Source organism: Leptinotarsa decemlineata, unplaced genomic scaffold (genome assembly GCF_025532065.1).
Source record: "Leptinotarsa decemlineata unplaced genomic scaffold, Ldec_3_MD MMD2_P_RNA_scaffold_9, whole genome shotgun sequence".
Taxonomy (NCBI): domain Eukaryota; kingdom Metazoa; phylum Arthropoda; class Insecta; order Coleoptera; family Chrysomelidae; genus Leptinotarsa; species Leptinotarsa decemlineata.
In genome coordinates this window covers 14,456,089-14,477,795 of record NW_027412536.1, presented here as the reverse complement: position 1 = coordinate 14,477,795, position 21,707 = coordinate 14,456,089, and the positions used below count along the sequence as shown (strand labels likewise).

The window sequence follows — 21,707 nt, the reverse complement described above, 5'->3', positions numbered from 1 at the left end:
AATGTGTAGGTAGTTGGGAGAGATGAATATTTCGTGATTATACTTCGAAATATTTACTTTCTAGTACAGAATAAGTTTGTTGCATTGACACCAAGCACTGAATTTATCTACTTTTGTATTTAACTACACTTCGTTTTGGCTGGCAGCAGCAATCATGTTTATATATGACAATCAGAAAAGAACTCGGACAGGTCATTCATGAAGTTGAGGAAAAGCAATGGTCCTAGGACAAAACCTTGAGGCACTCCTAGTGTTAGGTCTTTGGGACTTTATAAAATACCATTGCAGTTAACTATCAGGCTGTGATCTTCCATATATGATTTCACCTTGCCCAAAAAATTATTTGAGAAACCTAGGCCCGATACTTTAATTACAAGAAATTCAGAAGATATAGTGTCAAGCTTTTGACAAACCAAAAAAAGTGTTACAACGAGTGAAATTTAATAAATGGTATGAAACTGATTCGATTGATTTGTTGTTTTTCTTGCTGAATCCATTTTTATTATTAATAAAAATATTGTTTTGGTCCATGTAATTCAAAATTCAATAACTAAGAAGTCTCTCAAACAGGTTAGAGAGAGAGAGAGAGAACAAAGTAAAGAGATTTGCCTAGCTTGTTTTGCCGCCTTTGTGTAAATGAAATATGAGAGCTCTTTTGTATACATTTGAATAATAACCTACAAATTTGTTAAGAACAAAATACTGACTAAATATTAAGGTCAATATATTTTTTTTCACAGTAACCATTGATATACCATCGATACCAGCGAAGTTTTTATTTACTATTGCTTCGAGAGTATCTAGAATTTACATTTCTGTGAAAGGGGATACAGATTGACGATTTAAACAGAAAAGGTACAGAGAAGCGATACATTTTGACCTAAGAAGAGTATTTCGGCAGAAGAAAACGTTCAACAAAAAGCTTTGAGATTTCTTATGGAACGTTAATTTCCTCATTCAATTCATTTGTAAGAGTGATAGGTTTATTTCCAGTTTTTTTTTCATTTCTCAATTCATTATTTATTAATTCCCAAATTTGTTTAGTTACTGGAGTTTCGTATTTTTGAATCTTACTAGAGCCTATTTTAATTTTTTTCTTCATTAATCTGCATAGCTTGAGCTAGTAGAAATTTACCAAAACATTTATCTTTGAGCTTTGCTCTCTTTGATGGATTCCATTTCAGCATTTTAAACCCAATATTACGATTGCTTTCATTATGAGGTTTTATTGTACAAAACATCATTTGAGAAGCGGAATATTTCATAATATAAAGACCACTAATATATATATATATATATATATATATATATATATATATATATATATATATATATACATATATATATATATATATATATATATATATATATATATATATATATATATATTATATATTATATATATATATATATATATATATATATATTTTAATTACAATATTAATACTTTGAGAGGATATATGGGTGGTAAACCAGTTGTATAATGACAAAAAATAGTAGATAATTATTCAAGTATATTTTTTAACAAAACAATCTTTTGATAATACGGCAGCATTTTTTTTTACAAAAATTATAGAAAATAATACAAACTATCACAGACATTACACTAAATACAAGTATTTTAACTCTGTTCCTATATCGCTTCCAATCTTTCAAATCATTTATATAGGAAAATTTATTTCTCACATCTTCTGGTAACTCAAACTTACTTGGGTGCGGAAATAGGGAAAAATAAAAATCATATAAAATAGCTTTGACCAATTCATTTTCATCTTCTTTGGTTTCATCAACATTATCATTGAGGCAAACGAATTTCCTAAAAAATAAAAGATTATAAGCTATATTTATTCAAATAAGAGGAGTGCAGACATTATTAGACTAGGTCACTTGTCAATATATACCATACTTGAAAAAACAATATTGTATTCGTAAGTACCGAAATTTAAGAAAATATGGAGAGAAGTATGGTTTGCAGATTCAGGTTTATTGAAAACAATTTTCAAAGTTAAAATCCAAAACAAGCACTTCTCCCGAGCATCAGAAATGCATCACTATCTACCAACTTTATGGACATTTCAAAATCCAAGAAGTTACCTAATTTTTGTAATATTTCATCTAATTCATTCAATATCTCATCATATTTTTCTCCATTGCCTTCCTATCCTATTTGTTTTCGCAGTCCAAGGACTTTTTGTTCTAATTCCAATACTTTTTTGCTCACAGAACTGATAACTGCTTCGGCGATATTATCAGCTATATTTTTCATTATAATTTTGTCTTTTAGGAGATTGAAGATAGCATTATTCACAGTAGATTAAATTTCCTCTGTCATATCTTTTGTTAGAACCATATTCAATCAATCTTTTCACAGATACCTCTTAGCAGAGCATCGACTACTCTCCAAATATATCACAACAATATGGAAACAAAGGAAACCTGGAAATTGTAAACTGGCGAGAAAACAAGATGATTTTGATTGAGTAGAGTCCCAAACGTAACTTATTTTTGTTGCAATTTGTTATAATTCCAGTCATAACCTACTTGAAGTATCCAATTATCCCACAGGTCGAAATGGATAAGAACAAACACATAACTGAGCACCTGATCGCTCTTGTATTTCACACCAACTTCAGGTGCTGACTGTCCTGTCATCTTTTGTACTGTTTTTTCTGCCTTTTCAGTTACTAGATCTTTTGACATTGACCCATAAGAACCCGTAGAATACAGGAACATAATCCTTGAAACTCGATGGAAACAAGATTGCATGTAGTGAAACACTGACTTATGTACAACATAGGCCGAAATTTGAAAAATGAACATGCAAAAATTAAATTGGCACTTGTTGCTATTTCTAAAATACAATTTATTTGTTATATTATATAGGAATTCATTGTATTGCTATCGACAACTTATTCAAGAAGTCAGGGGATGGGATTTTCTTAAAATAGAAACACTTATAATGGAAGAAAACCATGAAAATCATTTACCTCATGTTGCTTCTTACATCATCCAAATTGCGCACAACATCGCTTACGTTGGAATTGATCATTGCAAAAAAAACATTATTTTTTTCAGAATTTGGAACTATACTGTAGTTATATTTTGATTTTGTTCCGAATCTTTGTACTAAAATTTCAGTCAATGAGATACAACTTTTAACTAAGATTTTGGATATTGTTGGCTGAAATAGAAAAAAACATCGAGATTATAGCATGAACTATAAATTAATTTTGGTGCTTTCAACGCATTTTGATAAACTTTAAATAATAAACCTTAAATAACAATATAATGATTGAGAAAAATACTACTGAATTATTTACGATTGTTTAATTTGGAAAGTATATCAAATACGTTAAATAACTAAAATAATATACAGAGTTACTCCTGGAAACCCATTAGATGCCCCACAGAAACAGTTCAATTTCTTTTGACAATTCGGTAACATGATCTCCTTGATGTACTGAAATTATTCACATTATAAATAACTAGCTCAAAGATCTTAAAAATTGAGGGAACTTGTCTAAAGCAAACAGCTAAATATAAAAGAAAATGATATAAAAACATTCCTAATATTTTTCATTACAAAAACAACTTTCTCGTGACACTCTTTGAGAGATGGGTTAAGATGATCATCGCAGCTGTAGGCAAAATGTACAGTAATATCTCTTTTTTATATGTGACAAGATACTTTTTCTTCTATAAATACTATCATTTATTTAATTTGTCTGTATCATCAAAAGTACATTAATTCATTTTCAATTTATCTATGAAAAAATATGTAAGATGTTATTCATTTTTCATTGTGGTCTTAGCCAGAGAAGTAACTGAGTGGAATGAATATTTAGAAGTTCATTCAAAATATTTATTGTTCTTAGCTTGATTTCTGTTAGAAACAGACAAATTATCAAAACAATTTTATGTTCTATAAGTTTCATTATTCATTACTAGCGACGAAAATTGTACTTTTATGGGAAATAGCAAATACATCGATTTTTCACTTTGTATATTCGAAAATTAAATTGAATAACTTGAACTTGAAAAAACTGCATGTTGTTTACGACGGTTTGAACTTAACAATTTCATTTCATTGCTATTTTACAAGATGAACTGTAAATTCTCATTCTATTAGACATTCATTTCCATGTTGCCAAGTGCAGTAAATAATAGAAAATCTCCATGCCGATTTCAACAAGTTGGCAAGGCCTGGGAACCAGGATATACTATCCTTTTCACACGAACCGACTACTATCCATTGGATAGTATAAAAAATTGAATTTGTTTATCAGATGTTGACATCACTGAACATCAGACCTCATAGAATTTTGTTTCAATGGTAGGTATCTAAGAGAATGTTAAGCACTCAACTGTTCAATGAAACATTTTTATACTTTTTCGATTATCTGATAAAGAGTTTTAACAATGAGCAGTTTAACTTGATGAAGCTTGATGAGCTTGATGAAGTTGAATCCCTTCGGGATACAACCGATTGATTTTCATGTTAGATTGAGCTATGCTGTACCTTATATCTAACTCCTTTTATTACGTAACAAACTTCAACATGTTCTATATCCATTTCAGACATAATATAAAAGTTGTCAATGTCAATAAGAAAAAAACAAAAGAATTCTTTCAGATGATAAAATCATAAGAAGTATCGCTTGTTTAGCGTAAGTTTCTACTTTTCAGGAGTTTATTTTGTATGGAATAGGAGCTGATTAACAGAACACCCAACTTTACCCCCCCCCTTTCATCTTTCAATAAAAACGTTTATGGTAGCAAGCAACTAATGAAAGCTTCCCGTGACTAGCCCTGTGTTAGTTTTTATCATTTTTGAAAAGTATACCAATTTTGAATCTATGTATCTTTCAAATGGAGGTGTAGGAACTTCAGGATTGATGCCATTTTGTGAACAATTCCTTAACAATTCTTCAAAGTGATCAATACTGGCATAACTTAATGGCAACTCATATAATTTTGTGAGCAACGTTCTTATTTCTCTGTCAGACCATGTGCTGAAAAAATTAAAGTTATGACAGATTTTATAGATGAAAAATATAAATAAAGCTTGAAAACAAAAACTGAAAACATTTTATGGCAAGTGATATGGTATTTTTCTTCAATATTAAAATTCTTCATTATTATGTCTAAATTTGATTTGAAAATAAATTGATTTGAAAAAGTCACAGTAATTTATTTCAGCATATGTGATTTGGTTATGTACAACTCACCTGGAATGATCTGTGTCGAATAAATCAAAAATTTGATCAACGGTGAGATTTTCTCTTTCAGACATAACAAAATAATAATAACTGAAAGAAAATTGCATGTCATCCTTCCTTCGTACTCGATTCCTCTCTGTGATGACAAATTCTCTGGCAAATGTGAATTGTAAATCACTTATTATATCTTTATCAATCAAAATTGGAGCATGTGATGGTACTTTTCTACTTTTGAAGCCATATTTTGAGTTGAAGAGTCTATTGGTATGTTGTAAAGAAGCACTATATCCATCAAATTGGACATTTGCTTGAGGTTCACTTACGTATCTTGTTTTCCTCTTACGGTTTTCTGTTCTCACTAATTTTTCTTTTTTCATGATCAATCCGTTGTGACGATTAACAGCATCGAAGATATTTTTTGTTTCATTTACGATATTTGATGTATTTTTTAGCAGGATCCTAGGGTTCATGAGAGATTGGTTAGGGCTCAATTTTTTCAAAAAAGTTTGGTAGAAATTAGACTTGACTTTGTTGATAATGTCTGCCAAGACAAGATTTTTTGTTTCGTTTTCAAAATTATGGATCTGGAAAAAATAAAAGATTCTTAAATGACTACTATTATGCTGTTGAATGGATCTTCTTCTGTTCTTCATGCCCAGGAGTTTTTTCACACTGTCTGTACTGAGTTTCTTTTCGAACACATTTGGACATTTTTTTATATCTGACTTTGAAGTAATTGTAGATGACAAGAAATAAGAGTTCTGATAGATTTCGTTATCACTAAGAATCAACAACAAATAATACTGTTTGATCAAATGCAGACAATTGGCGATTCATTTTGAATAAGGGAAGTTTTTTGTGATTCAAATATCAAGTTTCATAAAATTAACAGTATATTGAAAATACTTAACTTTTAACTAATGCAGAATTGTCTCACCTTCCCATTAAAATCAATACAATCGCCCCCATCCATCTGGCATTGTGATAAAAAACAGTCTTCATCACATTGCCCATCTGCTACATATATCCAAGGGCAATTGGAAGCACAATCCGGCACAGGCCATGCCAAATATATCAGAAAGCCTCTACCAGTAGTAAAAAAGTCTTCCAAATATGTTGGCATCCCCAGAAATATATCGTCGTTGAAATAAATGAATTTTTTTGATAATCTCGATATCCTGAAATTCAATTATAGTGTAAAAAATTATATAATACTTTCTCTCGACAAACATTCTTCACAAAGACCTTTTGGTTATTTTAAAATAGGGAAGCCCAAGCGGGGATTTCGGGATTTACTGAAGCGCTGCAGATTAATATACAGGGGGATACCTTGTACCCGGTTAAGTACCTCCACCAAATATGAGCCCCATATATAAGGCCGCCCGTGAAGGATAAAGGGTCAGATTAGTAAAAAAAAATTGATCATCATAAATTCTCGAGCGCGTCAGATTAAGGCAGGGCGAGTTAATTAAATGCTAAAAAATGTATATTCCAGTAATCTGACAATTTGAGAGTGACGTAAAGAAAGGGGAGGGCAGCAAAGTTTAAAAAAAACGTCATCTCGACATTCTTGAGCGTAGCTAATTTTATTTTTATAATTCTAGGATATCGAAAAATATATAATCTGACGATTTCCGCAAGCCGAAATAGCAAAAATTTGTCGAGAAAGTTTAATGCGTGCAGCTGCGTAATGCCTATATTTCCTTCTCCGCGTTTCTATTCCTTTTTCACTTTTTCTCTATCTATTACTCTCTCACTCCGTCCCCACTCTGAATTCTGTTGACATGACGCCATCACAGACACTCGTTCGTGATGAAGATGATGATTAATTAATAAATGAATTAATGGATGTAGCCGTTACTACGTGGTAGGAAATCATAATGAAGAAAATAGAAATGAAACTTTCTATGTTTTTTACCACTTTTATTTGTAACTAACACTTTCTATGTTTTTAAACACTTCTATTTGTAATTAACGTTACTGCAGTTTCGTCCTATAAGGACATTTTCAAACCTATTAATTGTATAAGTAACTGCAGTAACGTCAGTTACAAATAAAAGTGGTAAAAACCATAGAAAGTTTTTTTTTGAGCATTTAATTTTTTTTTATAAATACAAGTATTCTACTTAAAAAACATACACTTATTTATCTGCATGCTATTTCCTGAGCTTTTCAATTAATCAAGTTCAATGATTCAAAAAAAATTGAACAAAAATATTTTTGTCAGATTAGGCGAATCCTTCTTGATAATCGTCAGATTATGAGACAGCACGTCTAAAACATAAAGATGAACCATATATATCTTAATCTGACGCGCTTGAGTATTTCAAAATGACGTATTTTTTTGCACATACTAATAATGGCCGCGAGTTTGCGTCAGATCGAAATCGTCAGATTATTGAATGAGAGCTTTTTTTGGTGCACTCAACACCCCCTCAGAAAATCTGACGCGCTTGAATATTTTTTTTTTCATTTTTAACCTTTACGTACAACCACCCACATCATGCAAACGATCAGATTAACATACCAACATTATTAAAAATACGTAGGACATTGATGCTATCAATATCTGACGCGCTCGAATATGTCCATGCAACATTATTTTTTTACATATTCAAACATCTATAGCCACTTCCCCCACCGATGAAAAGGTATATATTATATAACATTTTTTCTTCTTATCATCTAAGCATAGGTCTCTATGACGCTCGAGTAAATCCCCATTTTGCATCGTGGGCTCCCCTGCTATTAGGCACATCCTTGAAATGAGACATTTCAGTTCAGAAGTTATAGTGAAATTCATTTAAAAAAATGGTTTCATTCAACACCAAATATCTCCTACTCGATCAAATGGAATGAGGAAATTTTTCAACCAAACATCCTTGAGGATAGTGTATTTTTATTTCGTATTCATACGTTTACCGAACGGCATTTTTTCTGTAAAGGGGTAAACAAAACTCGGGATGACTTTTTTCTCAGTTTTTGCAAAGGGAACACCCTGTCCATAGGGCCATCCCAGAATAGTCCACACTATGAGTTTTCAGAAAATATAGGAATTGACTACTTAATTTTTATAGGAAAGTATGAAAAAGTCATTAATTAAATATGTCTAACAGTTCTCATCATCAACTTCAATTATTGTTTGTCTGGTAATAAGGCAAAAATGTTTTTTAAATCAAAGTATTTTCCTTCTAATTTCGTTGGTTTCTCGCAAGACCAATCCCTTGATAAGATAATAGAAATCTAAGGAAATTAGGTCTGGGGGACATTACTGCTCCTGCAAAAATGTATCAGTTGCATTTCTAAATAGTTCACACATTTATCGATAATTTTCAATGTCTTTTTTCCACGGTGTGTTTACTCCTTGTGCTTTATTTACACTAGCTCTGTTTCCTGAAACATCTCTTTCAAAAAAATTAGAATCGTACTGCATATTATTCTACTGGCTGAGAGCAGCTTATATAACATCTACTCGGAATGTAGATCATTTCAATTACATGAAATCACCCTTGGAACATTTGAGTGTTGGAATTGTCAACAAACGGCACAATTAATTATTGAGCGGGTGAATTTATAATTGAAATCTACTATTTTTTCTCCTTGAAATATAAGAGTCTACCCGAAAAATTATGAGTATGACTTACACTCACCCTCCCTACTCTACACATGTACTCTGTTCAATATCCTAATCCAAGGTGTATACGACCAACGAGTGTCTGGAGTTTGGAGGGTTAAAGGAAGATTTGAGGAAACAGGCACTATCCAGCACAAGAAAAGACAAGTAGAAAAGAAAATTACAACAGATGAAGAAAATGAATGTAAGTCAGTACGAGGGACATTGCAAGAGAGTTGGATATAAGTCATCATTCCGTGAACAGAATATTTTTTTCAATTGAAGGAATTCTTGGTCATATATTTTGTTACTCAAATGATGTTGTATGTTTTCAGCAAGCAGGTTAGCGATGTCATATCTATCTTCAAGCGGTAGATTGTCTTTGATAAGATAAGGTATTTCGTAATTACCTTGTGTTTCCTTAATAGCATTCACTTTTCTCCAGACCTCAGTTAGTGGCGTAGAATGTTTTAAAGTGGAGACGTACTTTTCCCATGATTCACGTTTGCTTTTTTTAATGATATATTTTTTGTAAGCTCTAAGTTTGTTGAATTCGATCCTGTTTTCAATAATGAAATTTCTTTTTTAGTTTATTGAAAACCCGTTTGGTTTCCCTTATTGCTTTCTGACAATTCTCGTTCCACCAAGGTACAGGGTGATGTTTCTTAATCTCGGAGTTTTTCCCGATAGCTGTGGTTGCGGCCTCTGTACAGGTCACTGTATATCCACATCTTTGAGTCGCCTTTTGGACAGAATTCTTGTCTTGTCAGCAGGGTTGGAGAGTTATTTATTCTGATTGGAAAGTGGTCACTATCTTATAAGTCAGGTAATACCTCCCAGGAGAGTTTATTGAAGAGTAATGTGTCACAAAAGGATAGGTCTATAGCTGAATGATTACCTGTCAGGGAGTTGAACCTAGTTTTTTCTCCGGTATTCAGTTACATCGAATTGGATATATTAATTAATTTTTCCAGTTCAATACCTTTCTGATTTGTATAAGAACATCCCCATATGGTATTATGAGAGTTGAAATCACCCAAGATTACATATGGTTTTGATAGTTGGTTAGTTATTGAAATCAATTCTGATATATCAATTTCTTGGTCTGGTGGGATATATATGTTGCAGATGCACATTTCCTGCGGAGTTTTCACTATTACTGCAATGGCCTCCAGGTTGGTGATTAGGGCAACTTCTTCTGTATTAACTGAGTTTCTGGTGTATATGCTAACGCCACCAGCGGCTCTTACTGTGTGATTTCTGATTTTATGAAATGAATTGTAGTTTTTTACTTTATAGGTACGATCGTTTTTGAAGTTAGTTTCCTGGAGACAAATTACAATAGAATTTCACTAGTTCGGACTTCCATTGTCTACTATATAAAATAATTTGAAATCATTAAAAGTAAAAAAGGATAATTAAAAAAGAATAGTTGAAAATAACAATTATATTAAGCAACAATAAACCTGAAATGAAATGATAGTGAAATAACCTACAAGTAAAAATATAATAATTGAATAAATAAAAATTTAAGGAGTGAAAAAAGAAAATAATAACAATCGAAACGTCGTGAACTAACGTGACTTGGAATCTCTACACTTTTTATTTTTATTATTTTCTTTTTTCACTCCTTAAATTTTTATTCATTCAATTATTATATTTTTACTTGTAGGTTATTTCACTATCATTTCATTTCAGGTTTATTGTTGCTTAATATAATTGTTATTTTCAACTATTCTTTTTTAATTATCCTTTTTTACTTGTTTCAGGGATTTCAAATCATTTTATATAGTATATACAATGGAAGTCCGAACTAGTGAAATTCATCACGAAACATTGTCAATCACCTTCAAACAAATTACAATAGGTTGTACTTCATTGACCAGAAGTTGGAGCATCTCCATATGGGGATAGACCCCATTTATGTTCCATTGTAATATGAATGCTTATGATTATGTATGGTATTATAGTTAGATATGCTGTTTTAATAGGTTTCCAGGGATAATTCACTATCATTTTCTGATAATGTTAGGCTGGAACTGGTTTCAAGTTCCTGGTTGACCTGTTTCAGTTTCTTTTTTCGAATTTTTGTGATTCTCATTTCAATACTTCTTTCTGTCAGGATCGGGTACATTTTTGATAGTGTTGCTAATAGGGTATGTATGTCGTTGGTATGATCTCTTGCCACAATCAAAGGATCTGATACCCGAAAGAGTTTTCTAAAAAGCTGACCATCTGGTTAAAGTCGAGCATGTTTGAGGATTTGTCTTTTTCGAAAAGCTCTTTGGCTGGAGCAGTGATATGTTCGACTGAATTTTCAAGTTGTTTTTTTTTATGTTTCTTGCGAATTTGTGCCGATGGTTTGGGAAATTCGGTGGGAGAAGTGTTTTCCAATGTAATAATTTCTATTGTAGGGCTAGATGCTTCAGAAAGCGGTCGTTTCTGGGCAGTTGTGTTCAGTGGTTGTTCACTCCGGGGGGTTTCTCCTTCTTCTCTAAGTGGTATACTTGAGGTTGGTTGATCTTCGGTAGTTTCTGGACAGGAGGCTGCGACATGAACGTCTTTTCTGCATTTGAAACAGGCAGAAAAACAACCACAAGGTGTGTTATTGTTGGACAGACATTTGATAATATTAAGCGTGTTGCAGGAGTTATCAATCTGCGGGCTTTAATAAGCTGTCGTTAATCACAATTTCACTGCTTCGAATCATGAAAGTATCGACTACTTTTTGGCTGGACAGATAAATGCATACTCTATTGTTTGATATTTTAGAGGAGAATATAATGTCTTTTGGTTGTACTTTGTTTCCAAGAGCGAGTACATAATCTTGAATTTTCACCTCTTCAATGGAGGGAAAAATAATGGCTTGCTCTCTCGAGGGAAATCTGAAGCTCTGTGTAACTATTGAATAAGTTTGGGGTTGTGGGTTCATTGAGAGAATGTTACTCTGTAGTTCATTTTCGAGTACCCCTGTAGTCAGAGATATCCATGAGGTTGGTTTCACTCGTGTCCATTTCAGTAAGTATTATGATTTGTATTAGGATTTGTATTACTTACGAACATTACAGACTGCTATTAGTGAACTTCGTATATGTACACACGTTTTATTCAAACGATAAAATGTTTTTCAATGTTTTTGTTGTTTTACAAAGATAAAAAATTATCAACTTATTCAGAGACAACCGAAATGTTCACGGCGACTCTACTACACAGTCGAATTTTTTTTATTTATTTAATACTCAAAAATACATTTAAGAATAAAAATACTAATGAAGAGAAATGTGTATTAAAATAGCATATAAGTGAGTTAACACTTGTGTTATGCTACAATGAACTACTAATCAATATAAAATTACAGTTGTGTACAGAGAGTCAGGAAACGATTTAGTGCCAGTGTATCTATTGGAGTTCTAATATTTTGATTAATTCAAAGTAAAGATTTTTTTTTCTATAGAGGGGGCTTTATAATTTTTAATTCGTTTTATCCTTATGGGTAGAATATTACAAATTTTAGGTAATGTGTAAGTTAAAAAGTGATGACAAATATTTTTATTGAATTTTGGGGTGGGTAGCAATTCGTTTGTTGTACTTCTAGTAGTATAAACTGTGGGAACATAATTATAAAATGTTTTGTTTTTGAATGCATACATACATAAACTATGGAAGTATAATGTTCGACTATTACTAAGATCTTCGGAATATACAAGATTAGTGTGATATGATTTTTTTTTCTTCAAGATTATTTTCAGAATATAGTTCTGTATTACGTTCAATTATTGCAAGGAACTCTTATACATTGCTCCTATTGCTGTACATCTAACGTAATCGCAAAACTGGCAAAAAAACAAGTAGGTAGTTTAGTTATTTATATCTGCTAATATATAAATGGAAATATTTTATGTACTTACGAGTGAAATAAACTCACTTGCAGTGTTCACTAGAAAAACACATAAATTTACTAGTCGGTTTGCCAATTATCACTTCAATTTTTAATTCTTTTGCTATTTTTAGATCTTCTGGAAAGTTATTAATTTTTTGAAATATAGTTATTTCACTAGCTCACTGAATATATCAACTATTTCTGCAAAGAGGTAATTTTCAAATAAACAAATATTACAATGAATGAAGGAAACAATTCCGGCCCCAAAAAACAACTCAGTGCTCCTCTGAATAGGTCATCAAATGTGGTGCACCACAACGCCAAACTTTATTTTTTCTTTATACAAATGACTTAGCTGATATATAGAATATACAAAAATTTTGCTCCTATTTAAATATTCATGAATTATAAGTTAGTCTTGTTGAATAATTTGTTGGATTCAAAAGGAATAGTTTTATGAGATATACGTTTTGGTTAAAAACAAGCTTTTTGGCTTTATACTTTTCCATCATTGAACAAAAATTGTGGGAAACTTCCAAATAAAAATTCTTCATGAAGATATACTTGTATAGATCATACACATGTAGTGATGTCATATGAGTACTCTTTCATACATGATATTTGTTTAGATTTCATAATGTATGTTTGGCATAGAAACTAAATAGGGAAAAGTGATTTTGGTGTAATTCAATGTTCATATAATAGTAGTTGGTTCGAAGACTTTTCTTTTCGTGTAATTCAATGTTCATGTTGAAGTACTAAGTTGGCTTTTTAATTTTGAAGTTTCCAGTTGATGTAAAAGTTGAAAGCCAAAAAACTTTTTTGACAAAAAACAAATCACTACTAAAAATATTCCTTTTTCAATATAGATGCTTCAGAATAATAAATTTCATCTGTTTTCAAATATACTTTATAATAATATTATCAATAGTTTGTAAGAATAAATTGAAAAAACAATCCTGAAATACAAAATATAGCATAAAAAATTACATCTTTGTAAATGTTTTCTTGGTGTATGTACAGAATTTCAATAATTTCACCAGAATATTAATTGCTATAAATTTGAATGGTGGTATACCTGTAACATGGTGTGATAGTTATAGCTTCAGTGTTATTGATATTTTGCTGAGTTTATTGATGTTGAGGCAGTGATAAATGTTTGTACATTCAAACAAGTTGAGCATTTTTATTTCAGTATGACTATACAACGAAAATATAACAATAAAATATTGTGTCCAACATGGGAAAATCAGGAACCATGAGAGATATAAAGTTGATTAAATTAGGAAAAAGTTGCCTATTTCAGAGGTTATTCAAATGAAATTTTGAAATTTAGGAGATTCCAATGATTTATTAAAATTTGTTTTTCCGTTAACCAGCTGTCACACCCCTACGAATAACCCGAGCGAGCTAAGGATTAACGAGGTCTTACTTTTTAACGTGTGATTCCTAACACATTCATTCATTTAATTAAGTGATTAACCTCATTATACTAAAAATTACATAAAAAATGTTGGCTAATATATAAATGTATAATACAATCAACAAAGAATAGATAATGCATTATACAAAATGTAACACTATGAGAAACAATATCCTTAATTACAAACTTCTATTCCCTGAGATATTACCTAAATATTTTGTAAATTTGTTATGAGATATCCCAAGTATGTCTATATCCCTGTCATTCACTAATTTTGCAGTTCTCTCAGTAGTTCCGGAGATATTCAAAATTCACCAAATTCATTCAAATTATTGTTTGGCAACATCGCGCTCCTATAAGTTATGGACTTTTAAAAAGCAGGAAAATTTTGGTTGTGTCAGTCTTTTAGACCCTCAGTATATGTAAATGATTGATAGTAAAATTTTATTTCAAATGGAAAAATTAATATTTGTCACTGGTCCGCTCAGGGAGTGATTATGAAGTAAAAATAATAATTTGTAATCAACCAGAAGTGAATGAAACAATAATTCACAAACCTGTGTAAATTACTTTCGATGGCCGGACTAGAAAAGGTAGGTAAATTGAAAGTATCTTTGAAAATTTCTTCATGTGTTACAAGTGTTACTTTTTCATAATCCAAATTCAACCATGATGGTATTTGTCCATTAGTAACTATATAGACATGATTTACCCAAGGAGCATATTTTTCCAAAGATCTGAAATTCAATTTTCAGTATCACCTAACTCAATTTACTGACAACTTTCACAAACTATCAATTACCTTAGTGAAAATTTGAGTTCCTCTTTATCATCAAACCTTTGTTTTGATACATCATATAGATCACTTTCTGCCTCAATGTAATTTTCTAGATTTTGGAGAAACACTGGGTCAGAACCATTTACCCATGTATACACCACATCTACAGCTTCCTGAAGTTGACATTCTAGCTTATTCTTTTGAAGTCCAAAATAAATTATCTATAATATTAATTAGTTCAGTATTGGGTGTTGAAATAGATATATAGACTGACCATGAAAATAAAAAATGTAACTGCCAGAAAAAGTTTAAAAAAGGAAATTCGCTTATTCAGGCGAAGAATAACCATTTCTGTGGGATGCAGTGGGTTTTCAAGGAATCATTAAAAAGTGTTGGGAATTACCAGTAATAGTTACACAACATATATTTATAAGAACTATTTTTTCGGTTAGCTTTATCGTAAACACTTCGTTTGTTTCTCTGCACATCACGACTTTAAATTCAAACAAAAAAAATTTTAAAAACCAACTTTTTATCAAATAATATGTTTATTGAGGTTATATTATTGTGTTTAACTTCTTTCTCTTTCTTTCCGAAATATAGTTGCCAACACAGAATACTGATTGTAGTCTGTGGTTGCCAACCTCTGAGCAAGTGAGTTTCCAGTCGACTGGACCAGAAACAGTGTTGCCACAAGCTATCTTTTCATCGAGGTAGATTTCTGAAAGGGAGCGGGGTAGAACCGGGGTGGATCCACATTCACTTGATGACACCAATCACAGAGATGCATTGACGTACACCTATGATTGTCATTCTTTGTTCTATGATCAATTTGACGATCGTAATCAAAAACATAAGTCACATGTCATCGAATCCAAATTTGGGATCAATGTGTTTTCAAACCATTCCTCGCAAATATTAGCTTCCATGGTCTTATGATAGTCAACATTGCAGTCCTCAAGTTTTTTTCCATATCACTTCAAAGAATTCGAACCCATCCTTTACTTCCTCCGCAATGAACAATGATTAGTCGCGATCCTTTGTTTGCAGGCTTGTTAGGTGTACACATTCTTGAACCATCAGTCCACCCTTTCGTAACTGTGTCGTGAGTGTTATACCAAGTTTCGTCCAAATAGAAAATTGGCTGTTGTTCTTGTCTATATTTAGTTATTTGTTCTGAGTATTTGTTACGCAATTCCACTATTCTTCTGCTTTCCATAACTGTTTGACGTTTGTTTATTATTTTAAATCTAAATCCTAGTTTCTTTATCCAATTCTGAAGTGTTTTGTCACAGCAGCTCACGTTATGGCCGGAAGTATTCTATTTCTTCCTTATGATTTCTGTTGTAGGAATCTCATTGCTTTTGTAACAGTCGTATATTGTTTTTTCAATGATTTTATTAGATAAACATCTAAAGGTTTTGGTAATCCAGTATCACATCGCGTCTTGCGTTCATTAGGTTTGTTTTTGACTATTTTACGTACGGTTGAGAAAGAAATTTCGGTCAAATCTGATGTTACTTGTAAAAGTTTCTTTCCCTCGAAACCTAACTTGAGATGTATATTCTCATATACATTGAAACATACTCTCTGTGTTTTAATATTCAAATGCATCCGAATCTTATTCACTGGTATCTCTTTTTCACATTGTTCACCATCGCTATTGGAATCACTACACTGGAAAAAGTCTGCGTTGTTATCACACTCGTTATTATCATTAGTACTAGTCCAAGGACGCCACATTTTGAACAGATAATAAAAATTTTAAGTAATTATAACTGCACCAACATCGAATTTCCACACTCGAATCGCGATCAGTTCCTGAACTGAACACGACGGCGATAACCAAAGGCCGCATCCCCAGATTTCTATTCGTCAGCGTAACATGACTTCCAATTTAATTTTATGACTCTTCAGCCAATCACAAAACTCGGTTAGTAAAAATTATCCAATACGAACCGGCAAGTCTCTACAGTCCACGTGGACTAGTTTGCTGCCGGTTCATTTCTATGTGTTGGTTTTTTTGGCCTTTGAGAGTGCCGACAACTTTAAGAGTGCACAATATCGGTTACTTCGACTATACATATACCTACATTTATATCACAGACTGAGATTGCACATAATATAAACATTTCCATATTTACATTCTCAACTTTAACTAAAAATGTCGAATGTCATGTCACAAACATCAAATAACATTTCACACGCACAGATCATGATCACGGCACTCGATATCATTGGAAGAGCATTGTACAGAACAAACCTATAGTATAATGTTTCATGTTTTCACCATGTCATGATATGCCATGATGAGATAGAAACAACTTTTGAAAAGGGGGTACGTGAGATAACGGAAAATCCTTGACCCTCAGATGACATTACGGATTTTTTTAAATATACGCGTTTTGTTTTTTTCATCATATGAATTTTACCCATCAATTTTAAAAGCTGTCAAATGACATTACTGGATAGTTATTTACCATAAATGAAAATTATTTTTGGAGAAAAAAGGAACACTGACTGGAGACGAAAAATGACATAATGATATTATTGACAAAACGAAACATTTTATTACACTTTATTGAAAATATTTTTCCTTCACCACAACAAAAATACTATCAATCGACCAGTCAACCAAATTAGCATCATCAGGCGATAATTAAGAATACCTACTCTTCTATATGCTAGACAAATCACACTTTATCGCCATCCTCACAGCTTATTTCGTAAATTCCAGGCTTTTCCCGTTCCGTCGTGTTGACGTGTACGAACAGTTTTGATAATCACTTTCATATTCAATTTATCAATTAATCCGTTGGTGTATTTTGGTTCGTATGGAAGAACTATAAATTTTGAATCTTCTTCTTGAAAAAGTCAATTTACGAAAACTCTAAATTTTATCTTCTCAACTAACTTATCTGCTATATTTGAAGGATACCTGTTACTTTCAACTATATTCTCGATTTCTTTCTCCTCAGGATCATATCATTCTTTGCTCAAAAGAAACGTGACCAACCTATTTTCGAGAAAATGTAGTCCCGCCAGTTTTCGTTATGTTTCTTATAACTAACTTAGTTATAAGAAAAAAAATCTGTTGTTCCGTTAACCAGCTGTCGCACCCCTACGAACGACAACTCTCAGAAGTCGAAACTTGTGCGAGCCAAGGACTAACGAGGTCTTACATTTAAACGTGTGATTCCTTACACGGGTTGGACGATAGCAAGTGAAAATCGATCGTTCCGCCTGGGTCTTGAACCAGGACCAACACGGCGGTCGATTTGAGTGAGTGAACAAAGCACCCACGTCAAACCGACCGGCTATACCGTCCGTCCGATAAGAGTTTACAATTTGACGTATATATTTGTTGTGTTTCTTATAACCAACTCAGCTATAAGAAACGCCGATAAGAGTTTGGAATTTGACGTATATGTATATGTCATCTCCAGATGTTGCTAACTTGGTTGGACGAATGTGTGTTGAAAGACAGTGTTTTTGTTCGGGTTTGGGAAAAGTAGATTCATTTCACGCCTACTTAACAAGTTAGGATCTCCATATATTCGTCCATACGAGACAGGATACCTTGATCAAGAAAGATAGACTTCTCAAGATGCAATTCATTTTCAGGGTTTTCCTGAAAATCCAATGCGCCTTCTAAAGAATAGTGCCGATAATTACATAGAGATTTCGAAATTCAGATAAATAGTAAAAATTTTAGATTGGTTTGCTTAGAAACACGGATAAACTCAATAAATTGATGGATGTAGCCGTTACTACGAGGTAGGAAATCATAATGAAGAAATTTTACCACTTTTATTTGTATCTAACGTTACTGCAGTTTCATCCTATAAGGACATTTTCAAACTTTTACATTAAACTAACAATGGTTTATTACATTGGCCTTTATATAGCATCCCTGTAGGTAATAATAGAGGTACTTGGCTTGATTGCGTACCTGAATTTACAATGCGGATGTGCTAATTTGAAAACCGGTGAGTAAACTAAATCGATTTGATCATTTAACAGGTTGCACCCGCAATGTTTATGCTTGTGAATTTTCAAGGATTCTAAATAATTGAGTTTGTAACCCTTCCTTGCATAGTGCAAAATTTCCGTATCGTTTAGATTCGGGAACCTGTGGTTGCATGCCAAGGAATGATTTGAAAACGTCGAATTATTTTTTACTAGTCTGAAGGACCTTTCATGTTCAGCATACCGTTTTTGGAAATTTCGACCGCATTGCCCCACATAAACACTATTACACCCAAACTCCAGATTTCTCCAACTTGTCCACGTAATCTTTGGCATTGAAAAGGAAATCAAATAACCTGACATGTGGTTTGAATGCAATTTCCACATTGTTTTTTCTGAAAAAAACCCGAAATTATCTCTGTTCTTTTTCGAAAATATGTTAGAGTTACCCATTTCTTGATTTCTGGTTGTTATAATTTTATTTAATTAGTAATATAATATAAAAATAACAATAAAAATTAATTGGCACCCCAGGACTACAAAATGTAGGGTGTCTCCAGAGGCTCCAATGAATTCAATACATCGCTAGAACACTTCGTGACACGACTATCGTCAAACTTAAACCAGTTCGTTTCGTCTTTGACAAAGGCGTAATAATGACCAAATTCAATGCCAGAACCACAGTGAACAATGACTGCGTGAATATTATAATAGTGGTCTGCTAGATTGAAGTGTTCATCTATTTCGAACCTTCGAAAGTGTTTGGTGATTCCGTCAGAGATTGAGTTTTGTTTGAAGATTTTCAGTGTTATTATTAAATTGACTGGTTGTTTGACCTGAGGGTATATTAATCTGTAAGTGAATTTAGGGCTTGGTTGAGGGTATATTAATCTGTAAGTGAATTTACAGCTTTGTTTTCTGACTAACTTCTGGATAGTATCTACGTTGAAACCATTATTATGACCTATCTGTGTAATTATATCAATTTCCCTGCTAACCTAGCAAGCGTGTTTTTTAGTCTTTTTAAAGTATATTTATTTTATCTAAATTTTGGGATCAATCAGCCGTATATGACTTAGAAAAATGGCCATTGATATTTTTCGATTCCGGAGAGAGAGCCTGAGAATCAGCTACCAAGCCCAAGGAAGGCAGCAGGCGTGCAAAGGAGGGTTACAACTAAGGCAGCAGGCGCGCGTGTTAATAAAAAATATCTAAGCTTGGTGTCAGTGTGTGAATATAATAATAAACAAAATTTCAGTGATAACAATATACCATTACCATTCATCAATAAAATATTTTCAGAAAATTGGGATGAGTGTAAAAGAGTTAGGAATCTTTTGTAACTGTGATATATGAACTATGGTCAGTTTTCTCAACGACAGCTCTCGCTATACTCATTACTGCATGTATCTCACGTTTGTTATTCTGAATATTACTAGTATTTTCAAAGCTATTGCGATAACTTTTTTGTCAAGCCACTCCCATGAGGTGGCAATAGTTGACCTTCATCTTTCAGATCATTATACTCACAATTTTTGAAAATTACTTCTGATCTGCAACATGGAGTCAGTAACGGTTAGAAAAATAATTTTTCTTATCGTCGTGACCTATGTAATGAAAATATCTTAAGATTTCGTAATTACTTATCACAAGACGACTGAGCAGATGTATATGCCCAACATATTATTTTGAAATATCGTTCCCAAAAAGAAAAATGACCTTAGGCCGATCAAAAAAAATACTTCACCCAAAATAATTATGACTCGTGAAATAAGGGAGCTAAAAAATAAGGTTTCGTTGTTTAATACATTAGTTAGGAATGATAATAGATATACCTAAAGGAAGAATGTAAAAAATTCAATGAAGAATAGAGGGAAACTGCAATCGCTGAATAGACAATATTATGATTTGATATTAAACCAACGCAACAAACCTAAAACAACATGGGCCATACAAAAAAATTAAACTATGGAACATCGTGAAATAATTATAACAGTCAATAATAATCAATTTTCAGATGAAATGATAGCGGAAAAATTTAATTTACATTTTACTAGGACCATATCTGAAAACTTCTCTGTTGAAACGAATTTTCTCGAGAGCAATGTCACCTTAAATAACTCAAACTTTTTCATGTTTCCAAATTGCTGAATGGGAACTCGCACAAATGATAAACAGATTGAAAAACTCTAACTCCATTGGGATCGATGAAAAATTCAATGAAATAATTAGAATTTGCTTTGGTGAACTATGTGGTGTACTGAAGTTTTTTAATTAATATCTCAACCTCAAAAGGCATTATTCCGACCAATCTTGCATGAACTTGCGAGTGTATCTCATATTTTAAAAAAATATGATATTAACAATATGGATCACTATAGAGCAATTAGTATTATTTCAAGTATCTCGAAACTCTATGAAATTAACATAAAAGAACTTGTTATCGCCCTCACAGCATGGTTTCGCTAAGAAAAAAAGCACTGATAAGGTACTATGTGAATATCAAAATCGAATAGTAAGAGCTCTAGATAAAAATTAATGTATTTTAGGGTTATTTATTAAAAGTTCACGAGCGTTCGATTGTGTAAACCATGATCTTCTGTTCGACAAAGTCTTAAGATATGATGTAAGAATACTTACACCCTATACTTACTATACTTATATAAGAGAAGACAAGTAGTCAAAGTTGGGGAGCTATTAGGATCATTGATAAGTTGGGCTTGTAGACAAACTTTTCAGGATTTGAAAACTTAACGCTAGCAGGAGTATACATAATGGAAGCTTGCACATATATCTGTCGAAATAGAAAGACATTAGCTGCTAAC

General features: G+C 32.2%; 1 protein-coding gene across 2 annotated transcripts; it reads right to left on the bottom strand.

Moving 5' to 3' along the window:
- Nucleotides 1-1,497: 1,497 nt before the first annotated feature.
- Nucleotides 1,498-15,497, bottom strand: Gnptab (N-acetylglucosamine-1-phosphate transferase subunits alpha and beta). 2 transcript variants are annotated; one of them, XM_074170677.1, is made up of 8 exons: nucleotides 15,188-15,495; nucleotides 14,938-15,134; nucleotides 14,693-14,872; nucleotides 6,157-6,397; nucleotides 5,229-5,803; nucleotides 4,844-5,012; nucleotides 2,988-3,181; nucleotides 1,498-1,816 (listed from the first exon to the last, which is right to left on the bottom strand). In XM_074170677.1, exons 1-8 carry the CDS (start codon nucleotides 15,260-15,262, stop codon nucleotides 1,522-1,524), a joined length of 1,926 nt encoding a protein of 641 aa, XP_074026778.1. In that variant the 5' UTR covers nucleotides 15,263-15,495; the 3' UTR covers nucleotides 1,498-1,521. The 2 variants fall into 2 exon arrangements, with proteins under 2 accessions (XP_074026778.1, XP_074026779.1); XM_074170678.1 differs by lacking the exon at nucleotides 14,693-14,872 and having other exon boundaries at nucleotides 15,188-15,497.
- Nucleotides 15,498-21,707: the final 6,210 nt, after the last annotated feature.